The sequence below is a fragment of the Mya arenaria genome, chromosome 13 (genome assembly GCF_026914265.1).
Source record: "Mya arenaria isolate MELC-2E11 chromosome 13, ASM2691426v1".
NCBI lineage: Eukaryota > Metazoa > Mollusca > Bivalvia > Myida > Myidae > Mya > Mya arenaria.
Window position 1 is genome coordinate 40,806,401 of NC_069134.1, and position 18,471 is coordinate 40,824,871.

The 18,471-nt window shown below is 33.9% G+C and overlaps 1 protein-coding gene across 1 annotated transcript in view; it reads right to left on the minus strand.

The window, feature by feature from the left end:
- Positions 1-290: 290 nt before the first annotated feature.
- Positions 291-18,471, minus strand: part of LOC128213448 (cholecystokinin receptor-like) — a 30,782-nt gene continuing 12,601 nt past the window's right edge. Inside the window, exons 2-6 of the mRNA XM_052919150.1 lie at positions 17,724-17,845; positions 15,490-15,613; positions 11,584-11,789; positions 10,981-11,149; positions 291-5,746 (exon numbers count right to left, since the gene is read on the minus strand). Coding sequence (XP_052775110.1) covers positions 5,360-5,746; positions 10,981-11,149; positions 11,584-11,789; positions 15,490-15,613; positions 17,724-17,845 — 1,008 coding nt within the window. The 3' untranslated portion in view covers positions 291-5,359. The remainder of the gene's footprint in view (positions 5,747-10,980; positions 11,150-11,583; positions 11,790-15,489; positions 15,614-17,723; positions 17,846-18,471) is intronic.

Consider the following 18,471-nt stretch of genomic DNA (forward strand, 5'->3'; position numbering starts at 1 on the left):
GGTATCCGCTAGTGCTGTTAAAATACTCAATACATAACTACCTTCGTTGATTGAAGTGGATTGTCGCCTAATCTCTTTTTCAGGCACACAAATGATGCTGGTTTTATCGTTATAATTATGTTAGTAAGGATATTCAATCAAGGGTTTATAAATGTCTTGGTACCGATTGGTCGGAGTATATTCAAACTTAGTAAAAATGTTCATTTGATAAAATTTCGACCTTACGTTAACAGTTATAATTTTATTCTTGTGGTAGAAGCAGCCTAAAAAGTTGTAAAGTGAATACTTGATTTATAAAAATATCATTTATTCCGAGTCAATACATGTAATAATATATTTGTTAACATAATTTGTTAACATTGTCATTATAATACAAACACATATTCATATATACATGTAGCAGTCAACGACAATAATAAGCTGAAATGGCATGTATTTATAAGCAATTAAGCAGATAAAAGTAACTGTGTATTAAAAAATCGACACGGTCGACAAACATATTATATGACAAATAATAGTTGGGTACTGTATACAATTCGCGCGAGTTTCACAGGAAGTTGTCCTGTATACATATTACAGGAAGTTGTCCTGAATACACGTGACAGGAAATTGTCCTGAATATATATGACAGGAAGTTGTCCTGAATACATGTGACATGAAGTTGTCCTGAATACACGTGACAGGAAATTGTCATTAATACACGTGACAGAAAATTGTCCTGAATACACGTGACAGAAAATTGTCCTGAATATATGTGACAGGAAGTTGTATGAATACACGTGACAGGAAGTTGACCTAAATAAACGTGACAGGAATTTTTCATGAATACATGTGACAGGAAGTTGTCCTGAATAAACGTGACAGGAATTTGTCCTGAATACATGTGCCAGGAAGTTGTCCTGAATAAACGTGACAGGAAGTTGTCCTGAAAACATGTGACAGAAAGTTGTCTTGAATACATGTGACAAGAAGTTGTCCTGAATACATGTGACAATGTTGAAAATTAACTTATCATTTTAAAATTTTGCAGACAAAAATACAACTGTTTCTTGCAGAACTTAACGATCAGTAGGATGTTTTAGCACAGTTACTTTATTTAGCTAAAGATTTCTCGTTCTAGTATTTCTTGCTATAGTTACATAATAACAATATAAAAAAAAACAGTAAACAATTGTCCTTTCTTGCTTTTTTGAACGTTTATGGAGATGTTATTTGACACGCTGGCTGTTTAGAAGACGTGTGCAGTTATAATTTTGGTATAAATCGCGTAACTTTTTTTCTCAACTTTTAAGAGTTTTGAGACTTGAAATGAAATCATTCTATAGAGATAATCATGCAAACAAATATTTTCTTTTGTAAAGTCAAGGCACAGTTAGTTATACATGGTTGAGCGAACAAGACGTTCTACAAGACGTACTAAAGTAATCCATGCTAAGCAGGCGCGTAGCTGACTGCACGCAAATACGCAGTTGCGTAATGAAATTGACAGGTCGAAGTTTTTGTCATACCAAAATCCCCCAATTGGTATTAACAAAAGGCCCAAAAGGGCCTATGCTCTACTGGCATGGCTCTTGTGGTCATTTTCAATCCAGAGCATGTACGTTTGAGTAATAGGCAACATATATATATAGTTCACTTTTAGTGTTTGGGTTAGCTGAAAACGCTGCACATTCAATATCTGAGGACAGAAAGTGTTGTAAGCAGATTAGTTGCATGAACTATTTTAATATGTGCCAAGTAAAGGTAATCGGAGGGTAAAAAATATTTGCTTTCAAAACTGTACTCATCGTCAAAATTTCATTTCTGTAGCTTTAAAAATTTAAAAATAAAAAAGTCGGTCAAAGGTCAAAGTCAAGGACATCCGAGGACAACATAAATGCTTGTTTGCAAAACTGTTCACATGGTCAAAATTTCATTACTGTAGCTTTTAAAATTAATAAGTAAGTCAAAAGGGGTGGGTCCAGTTTTTGCCCAAGTGGCATTATTTCAAATGTTTTCAATTGAATCATATGATGCTCCACAACAAATATCAAAGGTATGGGCCTTGTGGTTTAAAACAAGAAGATTTTGAAAATATTTCTTAAATAAGTCTCTAGGAAAATTGTGACACCCACGGCAGTGCCAGTTTTGACCCAAGGGGCATAATTTGAACAAACATGGTAGTGGACCACTAAATAAAGCCTTGTTCAAAATAGCAAGGATTTGCAAAGTGGTTTCAAACAAAAAGGTTTTTAATATTTCCCAATTTAAGGGGGGGAGTCCGTCCCTTACAAAGAAAAGAGAACTCTTCCCTGGGCCTCCGACAACGTCGCCGAGGTCGTTTGCATTTACCGCACTGGTCCCTTGCGGGATAATCTCCGTGGGGGGGCAGTAATGACCCCAGGGGCATATTTTGAGCAAACCTTCACAAGCACTTGTGACATTACATGTAAACTTGGCTAAAAAAAGACTTCGCTTATGTAGACTTGGCTAAAAATAGACTTAGCTTAAAATAGCATTTTTTATACTTTCAAGACCCATAATCCAGGCATGCATGGGCAGATCTGGCTGGTTTTCAGAAGGAACCAAGTTCTAATGGATATCTAAATACTGTACAAGTTTCATCGAGATACAATCAAAACTGAAGACTGTATCGTGTTCACAAGCAATTGTTTACAGACGCACGAACAAACGGACGCACGGACGCACGGATGCACATACTACGTACACATTACCATCGCATAAGCTCTTCTGGCCTTTGGCCAGTAGAGCTAAAAACCAAAGGGGAGTTGGGGTGAAGGGTTAATATGCTGTCTGTCATCGATCTGCGTATTCCTAAATTTGCTCTTACTACGCGCCTGCTAAGCCAAAGATATTTTGAGAAATTGGGGTATGCAATTACTAAGTAAAATCCAAACACATAATCTTGAATCATGTATTCATTAAAAAATCTAAACAGGGTTTTGGGTTTCAAGATTAAATCGTACAAGCAGGGTGTTTTTTACTATATAAATCCTAATACACAATCATGGCTGATAAATAGTTCCAATTCCATGATATAGCATTTTCCAAACTATAAACTACAAGCACCTTTCAGAAATGCACTTATTATTCAGGTTCATATAAAGTACAACACATTGCTCAAAACTGCTCCGTTAAACTTGTAAGCAAATTGGTAATTTACAGCGACTCAACGTAAAACAACAACAACAACAACAATTATTAAGAGGCCAGCTCTTGTTAAAACAGCGCCAACGCGTCTATCGAAATTAAAGTCATTCATAAACTCAATTAAAACTTAATTTTAACTCAATATTGGTTTGTATCTTAAGGATGTTTGTGCATTTTGTAAATTCTGTTAGCATTTTAACTCATTTGAAAACCTTTTCTCTGCGTATCCAAAACGAAGCTGCATAAATTAAGCTTGAGGTTATGTTGCACTATACAATGTGCGGTTACATTAAACTTATAAAGTAGCGAGATCTCCAACCTCCATCACAAAAATACAATGACGAAAAATATAATAAAACAATGACTCGCAAATGTAAACAACTATAAATGACTTATAAAGTACGATTTTTTGCTTCTCTAAATAGGCAGTTCTTCCAGAGAATCAAACTCCTCTTGCCAGACATAAACTCATCTATTGTGGGTCGATTACCCGAACTAGACAGAAGCGTATATCAATCAAATGATCAGACATACTTATTTCAAACTCAAACAAAAGGTTACATATAGACGAAGTTTAATAGATTAGCATTCACACAATGATATAAATAAAATAATAAAATGTAAACTTTGTTCAATTAAAAGTGCGAATATCATTTCGAAAACATAAAGTGTAAACTTTTCTGAAATAAAGGTGTTGAGTCCGAATATCATTTCGAAGACACAAAATGTAAACTTTGTTCATACAATAGTATTAAGTCGGAATATTATTTCGAAGACATAAAATGCTAACTTTGTTCATACAATAGTGTTTTGTCCGAATATCATTTTGAAAACATAAAATGTAAATTTTGTTCATACAATAGTGTTGAGTCCGGATATCATTTCGAAGACATAAAATTTAAACTTTGTTCATACTTATTTCAATCTCAAACAAAAAGTTTACATATAGACAAAATATAATAGATTCACATTTACACAATGATTGATATAAAATACTGCATGTATGTAAAGGAGATCAGCTGGATAAGCTCATGCGGAACTCCTCGGCCATTTTCCATCGGAAACAACCTCACATGTCATTCGGAACTCCTCGGCCATTTTTATCGAAAACAACCTCGGATGTATTTGGACGGTTTACATACTAAAAAAGAGGTACGTTTAAGTCCGCTGCAAGTAGATCGCGTAGTGATTTTATTTAGCAGTTAAACTTTATGACTTTACTCTTGGAAATCTTAATTATGTTTGCAATAATATACTTCAATGGCAATCAGTTTAAACTTATATCAATAAATACAGTTATAAAACACTACATTTCTAAAATGATTTAATTCAAAAAATTACGAACTGCTTTAACTGATGTACTGGCATACATCCGAGGTTGTTTTTGAAAAAATGGCCGAGGAGTTCCGAATGAGTTTCACTACGCTGCAAATGGATTGCGTAGTAATTTTAATTTAGCCGATAAACTTTCTGACTTTACCCTGGAGTATCTTAATTATTTACGCAATTATACACTTCACTGGCAATCATTATAATCAGTAGAACAAGCTGAACCAAAAAAGGATGAATAAATGTCGAAAACAATGGTTCTTATGAAGGATACCGAGTTTAATTTGAAAGAAATGTGCAGAAAACACGGAATGACACGATAGAAGATCACAGTAAATCTGTTAGCATTCACCAATCATTTAATATTTTTGCCTTTTGCTATTAAAAACACCTTGACAATCGTGTTATCAGTAATTGATATTTTCCATAAATGCATAATTTATTAAGTAGTTAAAGGTTTATGATGCAAAATTTATGTTCGTTATACATGTGTATGTATTGATTTTTAATAAGAGTGTCACTTTAAAACACTGCTCTTGATCAGCTACTATTTAAATTTTTACGAACTATCTCAATTGATGTACTTGCATACATCCGAGGTTGTTTTCGATAGAAAATGGCCGAGGAGTTCCGAATGGTATAAGTATTGTGTTTATGTTCATCTTTAACTTTTAAATATGGAGTTTCTTTGCTTAACATGCATAAACACAGTCAATAAATATTGTTTGGTAATCATGGATTCAATGTCGTGGACGTTCAAAAAAGCACCGATCTGTTTGTCACATTCTAAACACCAATTAAATGTATATTTTGTTATCAACATTGATATTTAATCATAATAAGACACACGTTCCAACACTCAGACGTTTCGTTTTGTTTCTCAAACCTGTTCGCTTGGCCGCCTCATTGCAAGCGACTCCGAATGCAGACCGGCGATCCGGTCAACGCCGTTTGACGTCGACGCGCGTGTCATTGACGTCATGGATCGCGCGCTGGTCTTCGTGCGCTTCAGATAAGCCTCGCCGCGGATGCAGACGATGACGGACTGGCGGAAGCCATCCCGGAAGTTCTTTGACATGAAGGCGTACACGAATGGATTGATGGAACTATTAGCGTATGCCAGAATGTGGAACGTAATACGTAGCGGCTTCAGGGCGCCCATGTGTAGATAATCGATAATGTCAAACGCTGCTAGAACGTTATTGACGAGCAGCGGTGTCCAGCATACCGCGAACAGCACCACCACCACCATAAGCATCAGCACCACCTGCGGACAAAACGATACTTGTTTGTACCTTAAATCATACATTCATTTAGTTCACGTTCTTTAAGGGTTGATCTAATATTTCTTTTACAATTGTTTCAAATTATTTTTAACAAACCCTCGATATAGTAATATAACCAGAGAATACATAAAATGTAAACTTTGTTTAATTAAAAGTGTTTAGGCTGAATATCATTTCGAAAACATAAAATATAAATTTGTTGAAACAAAAGTGTTGAGTCCGAATATCATTTCGAAAACATAAAATGTAAACTTTGTTCATACAAAGGTGTTGAGTTCGAATAACATTTCGAAGACATAAAATATAAACTTTGTTCATACAATAGTGTTGAGTCTGAATATCATTTCGCAGACATAAATTTTAAACTTTGTTCAAACAAAAGTGTTGAGTCCGAATAACATTTCCTACTTTGTTGTCTTGCTTATTCAGAACATAGAAATCAATGTTTTTGATGTAAGTGAAAATATTTTTTTTACGAAAGTATTTAATGTTTTGTAATTAAGACTGGAAAAGCTAGAACTTTAGCTGCTTCTTTTTACATAGTATGTATCGTGTGTGTATGTGTATGTGTGTGTGAGAGTGTGTGCGTGCGAGTGTGTGTGCCTTTTGCCATAACGTATTTTTACCGTTATTTTCCCTGTCAGGACTGTCATTTGGTAATGGGAAGATGATAAATCTGACAAAAACTTTTTAATTACTTAGGCCACACCAAATTGATGTTTCGCTCCATGGATTTACCACACCTATTTTTTGTAAAGGGAAGAAACCAAAGCTTGAAGTCAAATCGTTTCAAACAAAATGGCGAATTCTGGTAATCATGTGGTTGGTAAATTGTAGATTTTTCTCTGAACGGAAAAGTGTATCTGTTCACAAATGGCGATTAGGATAGAAAAGAGCACTGGTTTGGACCCACCAAGAAATATGTTACGCTACTTGGATATATGTTTTTTTTAAACATATTCCGGGATGTTTATTAAAACTTTCTTACTTAAAGGGACTGGATACCAGATGGTACAAAAGCGGCAAATTCAGTATTTCCTAAAAAAACAAGCCTAGCTAGTAGGAGGCCGATTATACATCATTTCACATGATAAAATGCAACAATAAATGCGCAAAAACTGCGAAATATGCAGTTGTTGTAAGCGATGTGATACATCAGTTAGTAAAATTCAATGCGTTGTACACAACGATGCCAATTTTATGTAAGTTTTTGACAAATTTCTGTTTGTCATGCAGTTGTATTATCTGGTGTGTAGTCCCTTTAATTGTATTCTGAACATACCCTGGTCCTGTTCATTTTGGTAAGCACGTGCCATTGCTTAACACTGATATTAAAAATGAAATGAAATCAAGGAATTAAAATTTATATAGACTACGAAATTCTTTAATGGTGCCTATGTACACAGATGCTAAACTTTCATTGTTTAAATATCCAAAATCAATCATAAGTATTGTTTAAAAAAGCTGTAAATGATGTTAAAGTGATTCGGGTAGAAAAGTTGTTTCACATCCCTTTTCCAAAGCAATGATTGTCTTACATTAAATATGTTAAATATTATCTAAGAAATTAGGTTTATTATGTTCTGTACATACAATGAAGCATTCTTATTCATCTCGAAACTTTTTAAGCATAACAAACTTACATAGCTCATTTCATTAAGTCAAATCTCCTTCCTAATCGTGATATTACTAAAAGAAAAATAGCTCATTGTGATAAGCATTCATATAATTTCCTTGTGAAGTCCAAAAACTCTCAAGATTGTAAATAAGGAACCACTTAAACTAAATCCAAATAGTAAGCTGAGTTTTATCCTGGTATGAGGGACTTAAGATATTTCGAGAAAATGGGGCCAGAGGTTTGATTATAAAAAATAAAAAATCTTCTATGCATGGCATCATCACTTTGGTGTACGAAAATGATAATGGAGTAAATATTACTTATTGTCCAATAAATATTAAATTATAGATCGTGTTCAATGAATTAAGGGGCAATTATGTTAAAAAATCGTTCTTCTTTATATTGAATATAAGACTGACAGAAATAGAGGATAATTGTTTGTTTCAGTGTAAGATGGTAATATATTTCACCGAGTGAGCACCAAAATTTATATTTTACTAGTTGAAACCGTGATTTGTTAATTGTATTTCACTGGTAAATCTCTATAAACCATCGGAAATCATATAATATTTTTAATTTATTTCGCCAGCTCGCTCATATTTTTGGCAATCCATGGAACAATTTTTTTTTATTTAGTGTGGCCTTATGTAGTCTAAGAGGTGTTTACCCTTTTTGGACGAAAAAGCAACTCACATATTATTGAGGAGACTATGTCGTGATATTTGTTCATCAAGGAGGCATGAAACGAATATAGTTAAGATTTCCCCATTTGTTATAAACACACTTTTTTGGAACATTTCGTGACACCCAGCAGTGTTGTTTTCGCCCAGTTTTCAGGAGAGGTCAGAAGGTTTTACTACTCTAAAATCATCCTTCTAGTGTTCGGCATTCCGCAATAAGAGACATGATAATGTATTTCCCTCATTTTCGAACCAAACAAAATTGCGCAATAGTTCACATAAGAAATAATATCATGTTTGATTTAACAGACATTTTAGACGATATTTACCATTCGTTATATCGTAATAAATACTTTCTTTCTTAGTCATTTATTTTGAACATAGATATTATAATAAATGAATAATAATCTCTAACACATTATAAATCAAAAGCATATCTGTATTGTTTCATATTTTCAGAAGATCAAAAACGAATCACGCACGCGCAAAAAACAACAACACGCACATACGCACGCACACACTAACACGTCCCCCTTTTTGATGTTTTTACTATATGTGGTTGTGTAAAAAGGAAAAAAAGAAATCTATACTATTTATATGCAGATTGGTTCTGTATACAATCGGTATTTTAATTACTTTAAAAATATCATAATTTAAATACATTCCATTTGAGAGTGTGGTAATCATATCTATCGTTTAGTATTGCGATATCTCCTTCTATTTTTTGTCTTGTAAATATGCATTGAATGATGGGATAGTGTTTTGGTATTTCATTATGAATATATAAAATTTCATTAATAAGATAAGAAAAATACATAATGGTGTGTGTTTAAATTTGATATGGATACCGAAAAATGCTATTTCTTTCGTTATAACGATACTTATCGATTGTTGTTTAATGTCATTCTATCACAAGGGCAGATCCAGTATTTGACGTTAGAAAATTATAGCATTTTTAGTAAAAACATGTGCATTTGTGGCCTATTTTATTTACCCTTTTTCTCCTATATTAAAACAAAAAGTGCTACTTAGAAAAAAAACATTATTTCCATTTTTTTCGTGATTTAATACAAATTCTCTTCAGTATTTTAAGAACCGAAATATTAAATAAAATCTATTTTTCCAAAAAAACTTTTAATTATACAGCCACATTGCCAAGTTCTCAGTCTTGGGACGGTTGAATGTTATTTTGCGATCATAACAAAAAGCTTGTTTTATCTATCTGAGTGAATAGAAGAAAAGTCTCGCTGGGGCTGGTATTCAATATTGGTCTGAATTGGATCATAGAACGATATAGCTAATCGGATTACTTTTATTAATAACTGTCCAATTGAGTTAATGAAGTCAATAATGTACGACTTGAGCATTCGGAACTCCTCGGCCAATTTTCTCGAAAACAACCTCGGATGTATATGGACGGTTTACATACTCAGAAATCGGTACGTGAAAGTCCGCTACAAGTTGATCGCGTGGTCATTTAATAAGCAGTTAAACTTTACTCTTGAGAATCTTAATTATGTTTGCAATAATACACTTCACTGGCAAACCATTTAAACTTAGATCAATAAATACAAGTTAAAACATTACATTGAATTAATGATATAATTAAAAAAAAAACGAAGTACTGATGCACTGGCATACGTCCGGGGTTCTTTTCGAGAAAAGTGGCGGAAGAGTTCCGAATACATAAGACTTGAGTTGACATTGAATAGTCAATACCTCCCTTGATGTGGAAATGAACCATATACATGATATAGCAACATTTAAATACGATCATAGTAAACTATCGCTTTTAGTTTCGTGTAGTTGAAATAATTCGACTGAATTTATCCCGTTTTAAGAAAAATAATTTGTCCCCTGAGCAATGAAGTACTAATATGTTTCGACACCTACATTTCCGTGACAATTGTTTTCTAGAAGATCTATGAAATTTGTATGGGCATACAACAGGAACCATTCTCTGTTTAAGTGCAGGAAAATGTTCGTAAAGGCCACTTTTTTTTTCTTTTACAAGGCTTCGAAAAAATCAAAATGGCTTGATCAGTGCCTTTTGATAAGAAATTGTAATGTAAACATATTAGGTCATCTTTGGTAACAACGTTCTTTTGAACTTTAAAGTGCGTGTAGAGGTCCTTTACAACATGTATATTGTTATTACAAAGTTTAAAATTCACTGGATAAATCTGTCTGAGAGAGAAATATGGAATTCGTCTTAAAGCTGCACTCTCACAGATTTACCGTCTTTTTGTCTTGGAACGAGCTATTTTTGCGTAAATATCGGAAAACCAGTAATATAAGACTGCTAAAAAATCCGATCGTTTTCATATTTACGTTCGATAATTAATAATCTATGACTAAAAGCGTTACACAGCATTTTTTGGCCATCTATCGATATGACGAGATTATGATGCCTTAACCAAGAATCTCGTGTTTAGGACTTCTTTTCTCGTAATAAGAGCATAGATTTACCTAACTAGAACGGAGCTTGTCTGGCTAAAATCTCCTGTTTAGGACTAAATATCTCAAATTGAATGATATAATCTCCTATAAGTCCGATTAAGGACTAAGTGTTTTCTTACTAAGAGATTAAAAAATTATCTAACCAGGACTTACTCTATCCTAGTTCAGCCTAAATATCTTTAAATTGGTAGGTTTAAATATTGATAGACTGTGGCACTAGGACGAACACTTCCATAAATTCTTTGTCAAAAAGTAAATATCAAGTAATGACATCTAAACAGGTATTAACAAGTTCTGATTACTTTTATAAATCCCGTCTATGGCAAAAGTTCACTGGTCATACCAAGACCTCAGAAAACAGTTTTGACTTTTGACTGACAGGCCATTCAATTACAGTATAATTGGTGACTTCCAGAAAAGTTGAGTTGATATATATAGTAGACACTCAACGGCTTACCTGTTTTCTCGTCTTGTCGTCATCCATGTAAGCTTTCGTTGATGGGCTGACGGCTAGCGGTGACGTCAGCGGAACGAAGGCAGGTCGGTTGGTGACGTCACTTCCGTTCGCTGACACATGAGACGTCCCGTTTGAGGTTGATTTATCTCCACCCGCCTCCGATATACAGCTGAAACATGACGTATGTTATGCAAACAACTCGATTGCGGGGATATTTAATAATGAAACTTAAGGGGCAACTAATATGTACTAGTTATTCTATGATTAAATTTAAATTACAGGACACTTTTTATCCCTTTACTTGAAAAAACTTGATTGTCTTGAAATCGGTTGCAATAATTAATAAAACCGATAATTATAATAATAATAATAATAATAATAATAATAATAATAATAATAATAATAATAATAATAATAGATAAATAAAAAAACATAATTAATAAATGAATGAATGAATGAATGAATGAATGAATGAATGAATGAATGAATGAATGAATGAATGAATGAATGAATGAATGAATGAATGAATGAATGAACGAGAAAACGAACGGACGGACGGACGGACGGACCCGTGGACGAACGAACGAACGAACGTGCATATACCTTCCGGACCGCATGTCAGCTCTTCGTGTTGCCACGTGCCAGATGATGTTCGCAATCCAAGTGTAGGTGACACCCATGACAGTGCACGGGATCACGAGGATGAGGGCCAGCATGTAGATCTCGAACGAGCGGCCCAGGATCGGCTTGTCGTGATAATACTTATGACACCACTGCGCCTTCACGCGTAAGCCGACCTCCCGGTATTCCTGCATGGAGAACAATCATACCTCTATATATTTTTTTATTCAAAAACAGTATGCAAAATCCTGCATTCAAATGCAGGATTCTTAAGCAGGTTAAATAAACAACAAATAAATGAGTTTTGAGTAATTTGGAAAACGAAACTTAAACCTTGGTGGGGATCGAACCTACGACCTCTTTATCGAGAGGCAGATACCACTATACCACTCTCGATGTTAAAGCTGCACTATCACAGACTGACAGTTTTGACTCTTGTTTTATTTCGTTTTTGTCTGCAGGCCTCAATTTCTTGAAACTTCACAGCCTAAGTAGCTTATTTCAATAAGACAAAGTACATACATAAATTGAATTTTGATTAATGAAAAATGGTTTACATTTATTGCGATAAACATAATGATAATTCCTATCTAGATCATAAAAAAACTCTTATAATATGTAAATATTACGCAAATTATTGAAAGAAAAAAGAGAGCTTAGCTTAATGCTCTTATAAGTCACTTAAGAAGTTTCGAGAAATTGGGGCCAGCAGCTGATCAGATTTGTCTTAAAGTGTTGGTAACGCCCTTATTCATAAAACAGCATTTTTCGAACGGAGATATAAAAACTACGATCTTTTATATTGTCAACAGTAATATAACATTCATGGTGTCTAAACATGCATGCAACAATTGGCTCATTACAAGACAAAAATAAGAAAGAAAATTAAAAAAACTTGTCAAAACGTTCAATCTGTGGGTGTGCAGCTTTAAGCTCACCCCTAAGGCAACACATAATTTTATTGGCACTGAGAGAACGGTTACAGCTAAGTTTATACTTTAAAATACGTTTGACATTTTTGTATTCATGTACAGACACAATGTAATTATTCATTCGGAACAACTCGGCCATTTTCATCGAAAACAACCTAGGATGTATAAGGATGGTTTACATTGACAGAAATCTTCACAATTAACTCCGCTGCAAGTAGATCGCGTAGTAATTTCAATTTAACAGTTAAACTTCATGATTTTATTCTCGGGAATCTTAATTATTTATGCAATAATTCACTACACTGGCAATCAATTTTAATTGAGTAATGCAAGACACGTTAAAACACAAATTAATCACTACTTTTATTAAAGATGCACTCTTACTCCAAAATAAGATTTACCACAATTAAAACAATTGTTTTAATTTACCAAAAAGGATGAATAAATGTCGAAAACAATGGTTCCTATGAAGGATACCGAGTTTAATTTGAAAAAATGTTCAGGAAACACGGTATTTATACCTTATGACACGATAGAAGACCACAGTAAATCTTTTAGCATTCATCAATCATTTAATATTTTTTGCGCTTTCTACAATTAAAAACACCTTGACAATCGTGTTATAAGAAATTAATATTTTCCATAAATGCATTATTTATTAAGTAGTTAAAGGTTTATCACTCAAAATTTATTTTCGTTATACGTGTGTATGTATTGATTTTTAATAGAACAGAACACAAGTTTATTTCCACACATAACATCACACATATATACATCAATGAAGTAGACTATGATAGTCCATGATCATTTGCATTTTTTAACACTTGCTTGGCGGTGATTATATGTTTTTTAACTAGTTGAGATTTTTTTTAGATAATAAGAGTGTCACTTTAAACAAAATACGATCTACTTCTACTGATATACCAGTACTCATCCAAGGTTGTTTTCGATAGAAAATGGCCGAGGAGTTCCGAATGCAAAATTATTATGCAACATAATACTATAATTTTCGCAACCATGGGAATCACAGAGCTAAGCAGCTAAATCTCTGGCAAATATCATATTTGTCTCTGGCCTGAGTGACTGCCTAATTTACACAGGACATAAGACAGATCTAACGTGGATTCCATTTAGCGGATATGAACAATTTATCTATTTCATTACTCCTTCGGCCAGACCATCGCAATTTCATTTCATAAGACAAATATTGTGAAATGAATTTTGGCTTCCATATACTCTTTGGTATTCGCGGTTATTCAATTACTGCGTCTCATTTCTTTCCAAATGGCCATTTACTTGAAGACGAAATCTTGCCATCACAGGAGGTTATACATTGCTTACTAGTGACAGCCTCTCGCTTTGGAATCAATGAATAACATATATATAGAACGCCCGTTTCAATTAGGCCTAAAATGCATTTGGTTCGGGGTGTCCGAGCCTACCTACGAAACAGGCGCCGACCCTACCGTTTTTACAGTCAGTTGGTATTTTTTATAACTTAATGCGTGTTTTTATACCTTTAAAGCTGCACTGTCACAGATTGAACGTTTTGACAACTTGTTTTATTTTTGTCTAGGAACGAGCCAATTTTTGCGAAAATCCATGGAAACCAATAATATAAGACTGCAGACAAAAAATTAGATCGCAGATTTTTATATTTAAGTTCAAAAATTGATGTTTTATGCATTTTACTTAAACCGTTAGTTACGGTTTAAGCCATAAAGCATTAATTTTCGAACAGAAATATGAGCATCAACGATCTGATTTTTGTCAGCAATCATATATCATTGGTTGGCAGATATTTAGGCATTTTTTTCTCTTTTTAAGACAAAAAAAAACAGGTTATAAAAATGGTATATCTGTGAGAGTGTTGCTTTAAAGCTTTATACAGAGTATTACTTAAACACCATTCTCCATTGATTACATTTATGTTCTTTATATAAAGCCTAATAAAAAATAAATGTGTGTGTTTTATATGTAGTTTTAAACTTTTGAGGCTATACTCAGAATATTAATTAACATCATTCTCCAATGATGACAACTATTTTCTTAAAGCAAGCCTGAGAAAAATAAATAAAAAGCCTACCTAACCTACCTGTTTTTGAAAAGGATGTTACTCTAACCAAACTATTTTTAAGGTATTCGATGTACAATTAACCTAGTAGCTTTAACGAGCCATTGACGACCATGTTAATGATGCACTTTTACTACCAAATAAGATTTACCACAATTAATACAATTGTTTAATTTAACCGAAAAGGATGAATAAATGTTGAAAACAATGGTTCTTATGAAGGAAACCGAGTTTAAATTGAAAGAAATGTGCAGAAAACACGGTATTTCTACCTTATGAGAGACTTGTACATCACAGTAAATCTTTTAGTATTCACCAATCATTTAAAATTTTCCATTTTCAGCTTTTAAAGACCCGGTTACAATATTGTAATCAGTAATTTATATTTTCCATGAATGCTTTATTTAGTAAGTAGTTAAAGGTTTATCACGCAAAATTTAAGTTTGTTATAAATGTGTTTGTATTGATTTTGAATGAGAGTGTCACTTTAAAGCTGCACTCTCACAGATTGAACGTTTTGACAACTTTTTTATTTTTTGTCTTGGAAAGAGCAACTTTTTGCGTAATAATCTGCAAACCAATGATATAAGATTGTTGACAAAAAATCAGATCATAGATTTTCATATTTACGTTCGAAAATTAATGTTGTATGGCTTAAACCGTTACTAACATACTAATTGATGAAAAAATAACCAAAAATACCTGGACGATTTGTTCCTCAATTCAACTTAAATCAATCGTGAAATGGTCAAGTGTTCATTCTTCGAATTCAAAAACCTTGTTTCCCTTTTACACTTTCATAGCACAATCGCCTACAATCAGAACCATCATCATCAACAACAACAACAGCAACAACAACAACAACAACCAACGGGCACTTACAATAGCAAAGATGACCGGGATCGCGGCTAGACAGGAAGCGAACCACGTGCACAGGATGACAACACTCGCGTGCCGCTTGGTGCACATAGACCGGGCACGTAGTGGAAACCGGATAGCAAAAAACCTGAAAAGTAATGTTTGGTATCGAAGTCTCACTACCATGGTAATATACACATACTTTTGATGTTATATACATGTACTCAAGACCCATGTTCCATTACACGGTGATATATGTGATTAATGAGTATTCTTCGCTCGCTCCTCTTTTTTTTGCTAAATGCAAAACAAATATTTTTATTATTATTTCGCTCGCTCGCCCCATTATTTTTTGAAAAATATCCGATGAACAAGTTATCAATTTGGTGAGGCCCGAATAATAATCGCACTAGCGGTGCTGGCCCGTGCCCATAAAAAACCCCTACCCCGAACATTGTTCATGTAAAGGTTTTCATGTCGATATCGGAGAAAGTTCTACTAAAATGCACTAAAGGCAACTAAGATGCCCTTACCCCCTGCCCCTTCCAACATTTTACTCATCATTATTACGGTTCTTTGGGGTGGAGCGTATGCCAAAAGTCTAGTGCCGCTGTATTCAGCCGCCCCTGGATTATGTTTGTGATATTTTTGTCAAAGTAATTTGCAAATCATGTCTTGTTTTTGTCAATATATCTTTTTTTTTTCTTCTTTTATCTCTGTGCTACGAAATCATATAATGTTTCTAGATCCTTGGAGTGTTCCTATAGTTTTTATATATTTATTATGCAAACGCCAACACGCATTGTGGTTCTAATTTGGCATTATGTAAATTCATGATATGTTCGAAACATGGTACTGGTTATAACGAATTGAATTTCGACATTGAATTTCTCCAAGAAACACGACGGATTTATTGTTGTCATTAGAAACTTGGGGGATGTACTGCTCATGACATATACATCAGACCATCCCTGGGGTATAGAAGGCGTATTTTTATGTATGAGTACGTCTCAAGGATACGTGATAATAACGCATAGTGCATCGAAACTTTCTAGTTTCTCGGCATTACTGGTATTAGCAAACGCCAGCAGACGTCTTTTACACAAATACGCAGAAAATGGTTTTGGAAAAAAAACTAAGGTGAAACAATAATACTCCAATATTTAAAGCTGCACTCTCAGAGATCGTTTTGACAACCTTTTTTGTCTTGGAACGAGCCAGTTTTTGCGAAAATGCATGGAAACCTGTCATATAAGACTGCATACAAAAAGTAAGATCGCAGATTTTTATAAATAAGTCCAAAAAATGATGTTTCATGCATTTTTCTTAAACCGCAAAAAATTGCTTTTTCCAAGAAAAGAATAAAAAAAGTTGTAAAAACGGTATATCTGTGGGAGTGCAGCTTTAAGACAAGTTGTTTGGTAATCTGCTAATAAATACTCTACATAATATACAGACTTGCAGCCAAGAAATACTTATGTTAAGATGTGCAACGAAGAAATGTGATCTTATTTCCAGACAAGAAACACTATTAAATTTATGAACCCTTTTGCAACAACATTAAAAAGTTTTATAAAAGACAGAACATTTAATAAAATTGTATAAATATATGTATGCAGCCAATATGAAATCAACATATTTATAAATACTATTTATTGAAAATGAAGCCTGAAACTACATTATTATATGTACACTCATACATCCTAAAAATATTATCTATAATAAGTTAATAACACTTATCTACAAGTTATACATCTGTAAGACCGTTTTGCTGCAAAAAAATCCTCGATATAAAACATTTATGCTTTCTTTAAATTTCATTATAGACTTTTCGGTGATTTCTATATATCAGTGAAATATTTATCTTTTTCACTGTTTAGAAATATTATCCCGCCTTTGATTCTAAATCAAACGTCAGCGCACACAGGGCTGGGACACAATTCTAATGGCGTCCTTTACTAGATCACTTTATGCTCGCATTAAATATGGCGCAATTTTCTACAAAAAACAACATTGAAATGCCGTTTTTAATGCTTTGAAGGCATATTATAAAAAATAATACAACATATTCTTTTCAGTGTTAGATCGCAACATATTTCACCACATCATCACCAGGGTAAATATTTCACTCTTTGCTACGCCACTCTTAAAATATTATAAATTTTAGTTCTCAGTGAAATATTTTACGATCTTACACTGAAAGAAAAATATCCTCTTAGACTTTATCTTCTACATATTATTCATCAAAGAAAGATCACCTTTCGACACTCATGGCGGTGAGTGTTAGGGCGGAGCAGATCATGGACACGTGCTGCACGTAATTAGTCGCCCGGCACATGAACTCCCCCAGTCGCCACGTGTATGAGTAGAACGCGATACACTGAAATAAAAGAACAACATGAAATGTACCAGACATATTTTATTATGTTTTTTTTTATACAGAACATGAAACTGTAAAGGTAAGACCCAATAGTCAATGGAATTAAAATATTAGTATTATTGAATAATAATTCGCACGAAAAACTAATGAGCGGAACAAACATGATCTAGTCAAATGAAGACTTGCTTGTGCCAATTGTCTAAATTTCTACGGTGGCGCCAATTGCACAGAATATGCAACAATGGGCCAAATGACCATTTTTCTACAATGAAGGCAATGGGCCAAGTTTCTACGATGGTGCCAATTGCATAGAATATGGTACAATGGGCCAAATGACCATTTTTCTACAACGAAGGCAATGTGCCAGGTTTCTACGATGGTGCCAATTGCATAGAATATGGTACAATGGGCCAAATGACCATTTTTCTACAACGAAGGCAATGTGCCAGGTTTCTACGATGGTGCCAATTGCATAGAATATGGTACAATGGGCCAAATGACCATTTTTCTACAACGAAGGCAATGGGCCAGGTTTCTACGATGGTGCCAATTGCATAGAATATGGTACAATGGGCCAAATGACCATTTTTCTACAACGAAGGCAATGGGCCAGGTTTCTACGATGG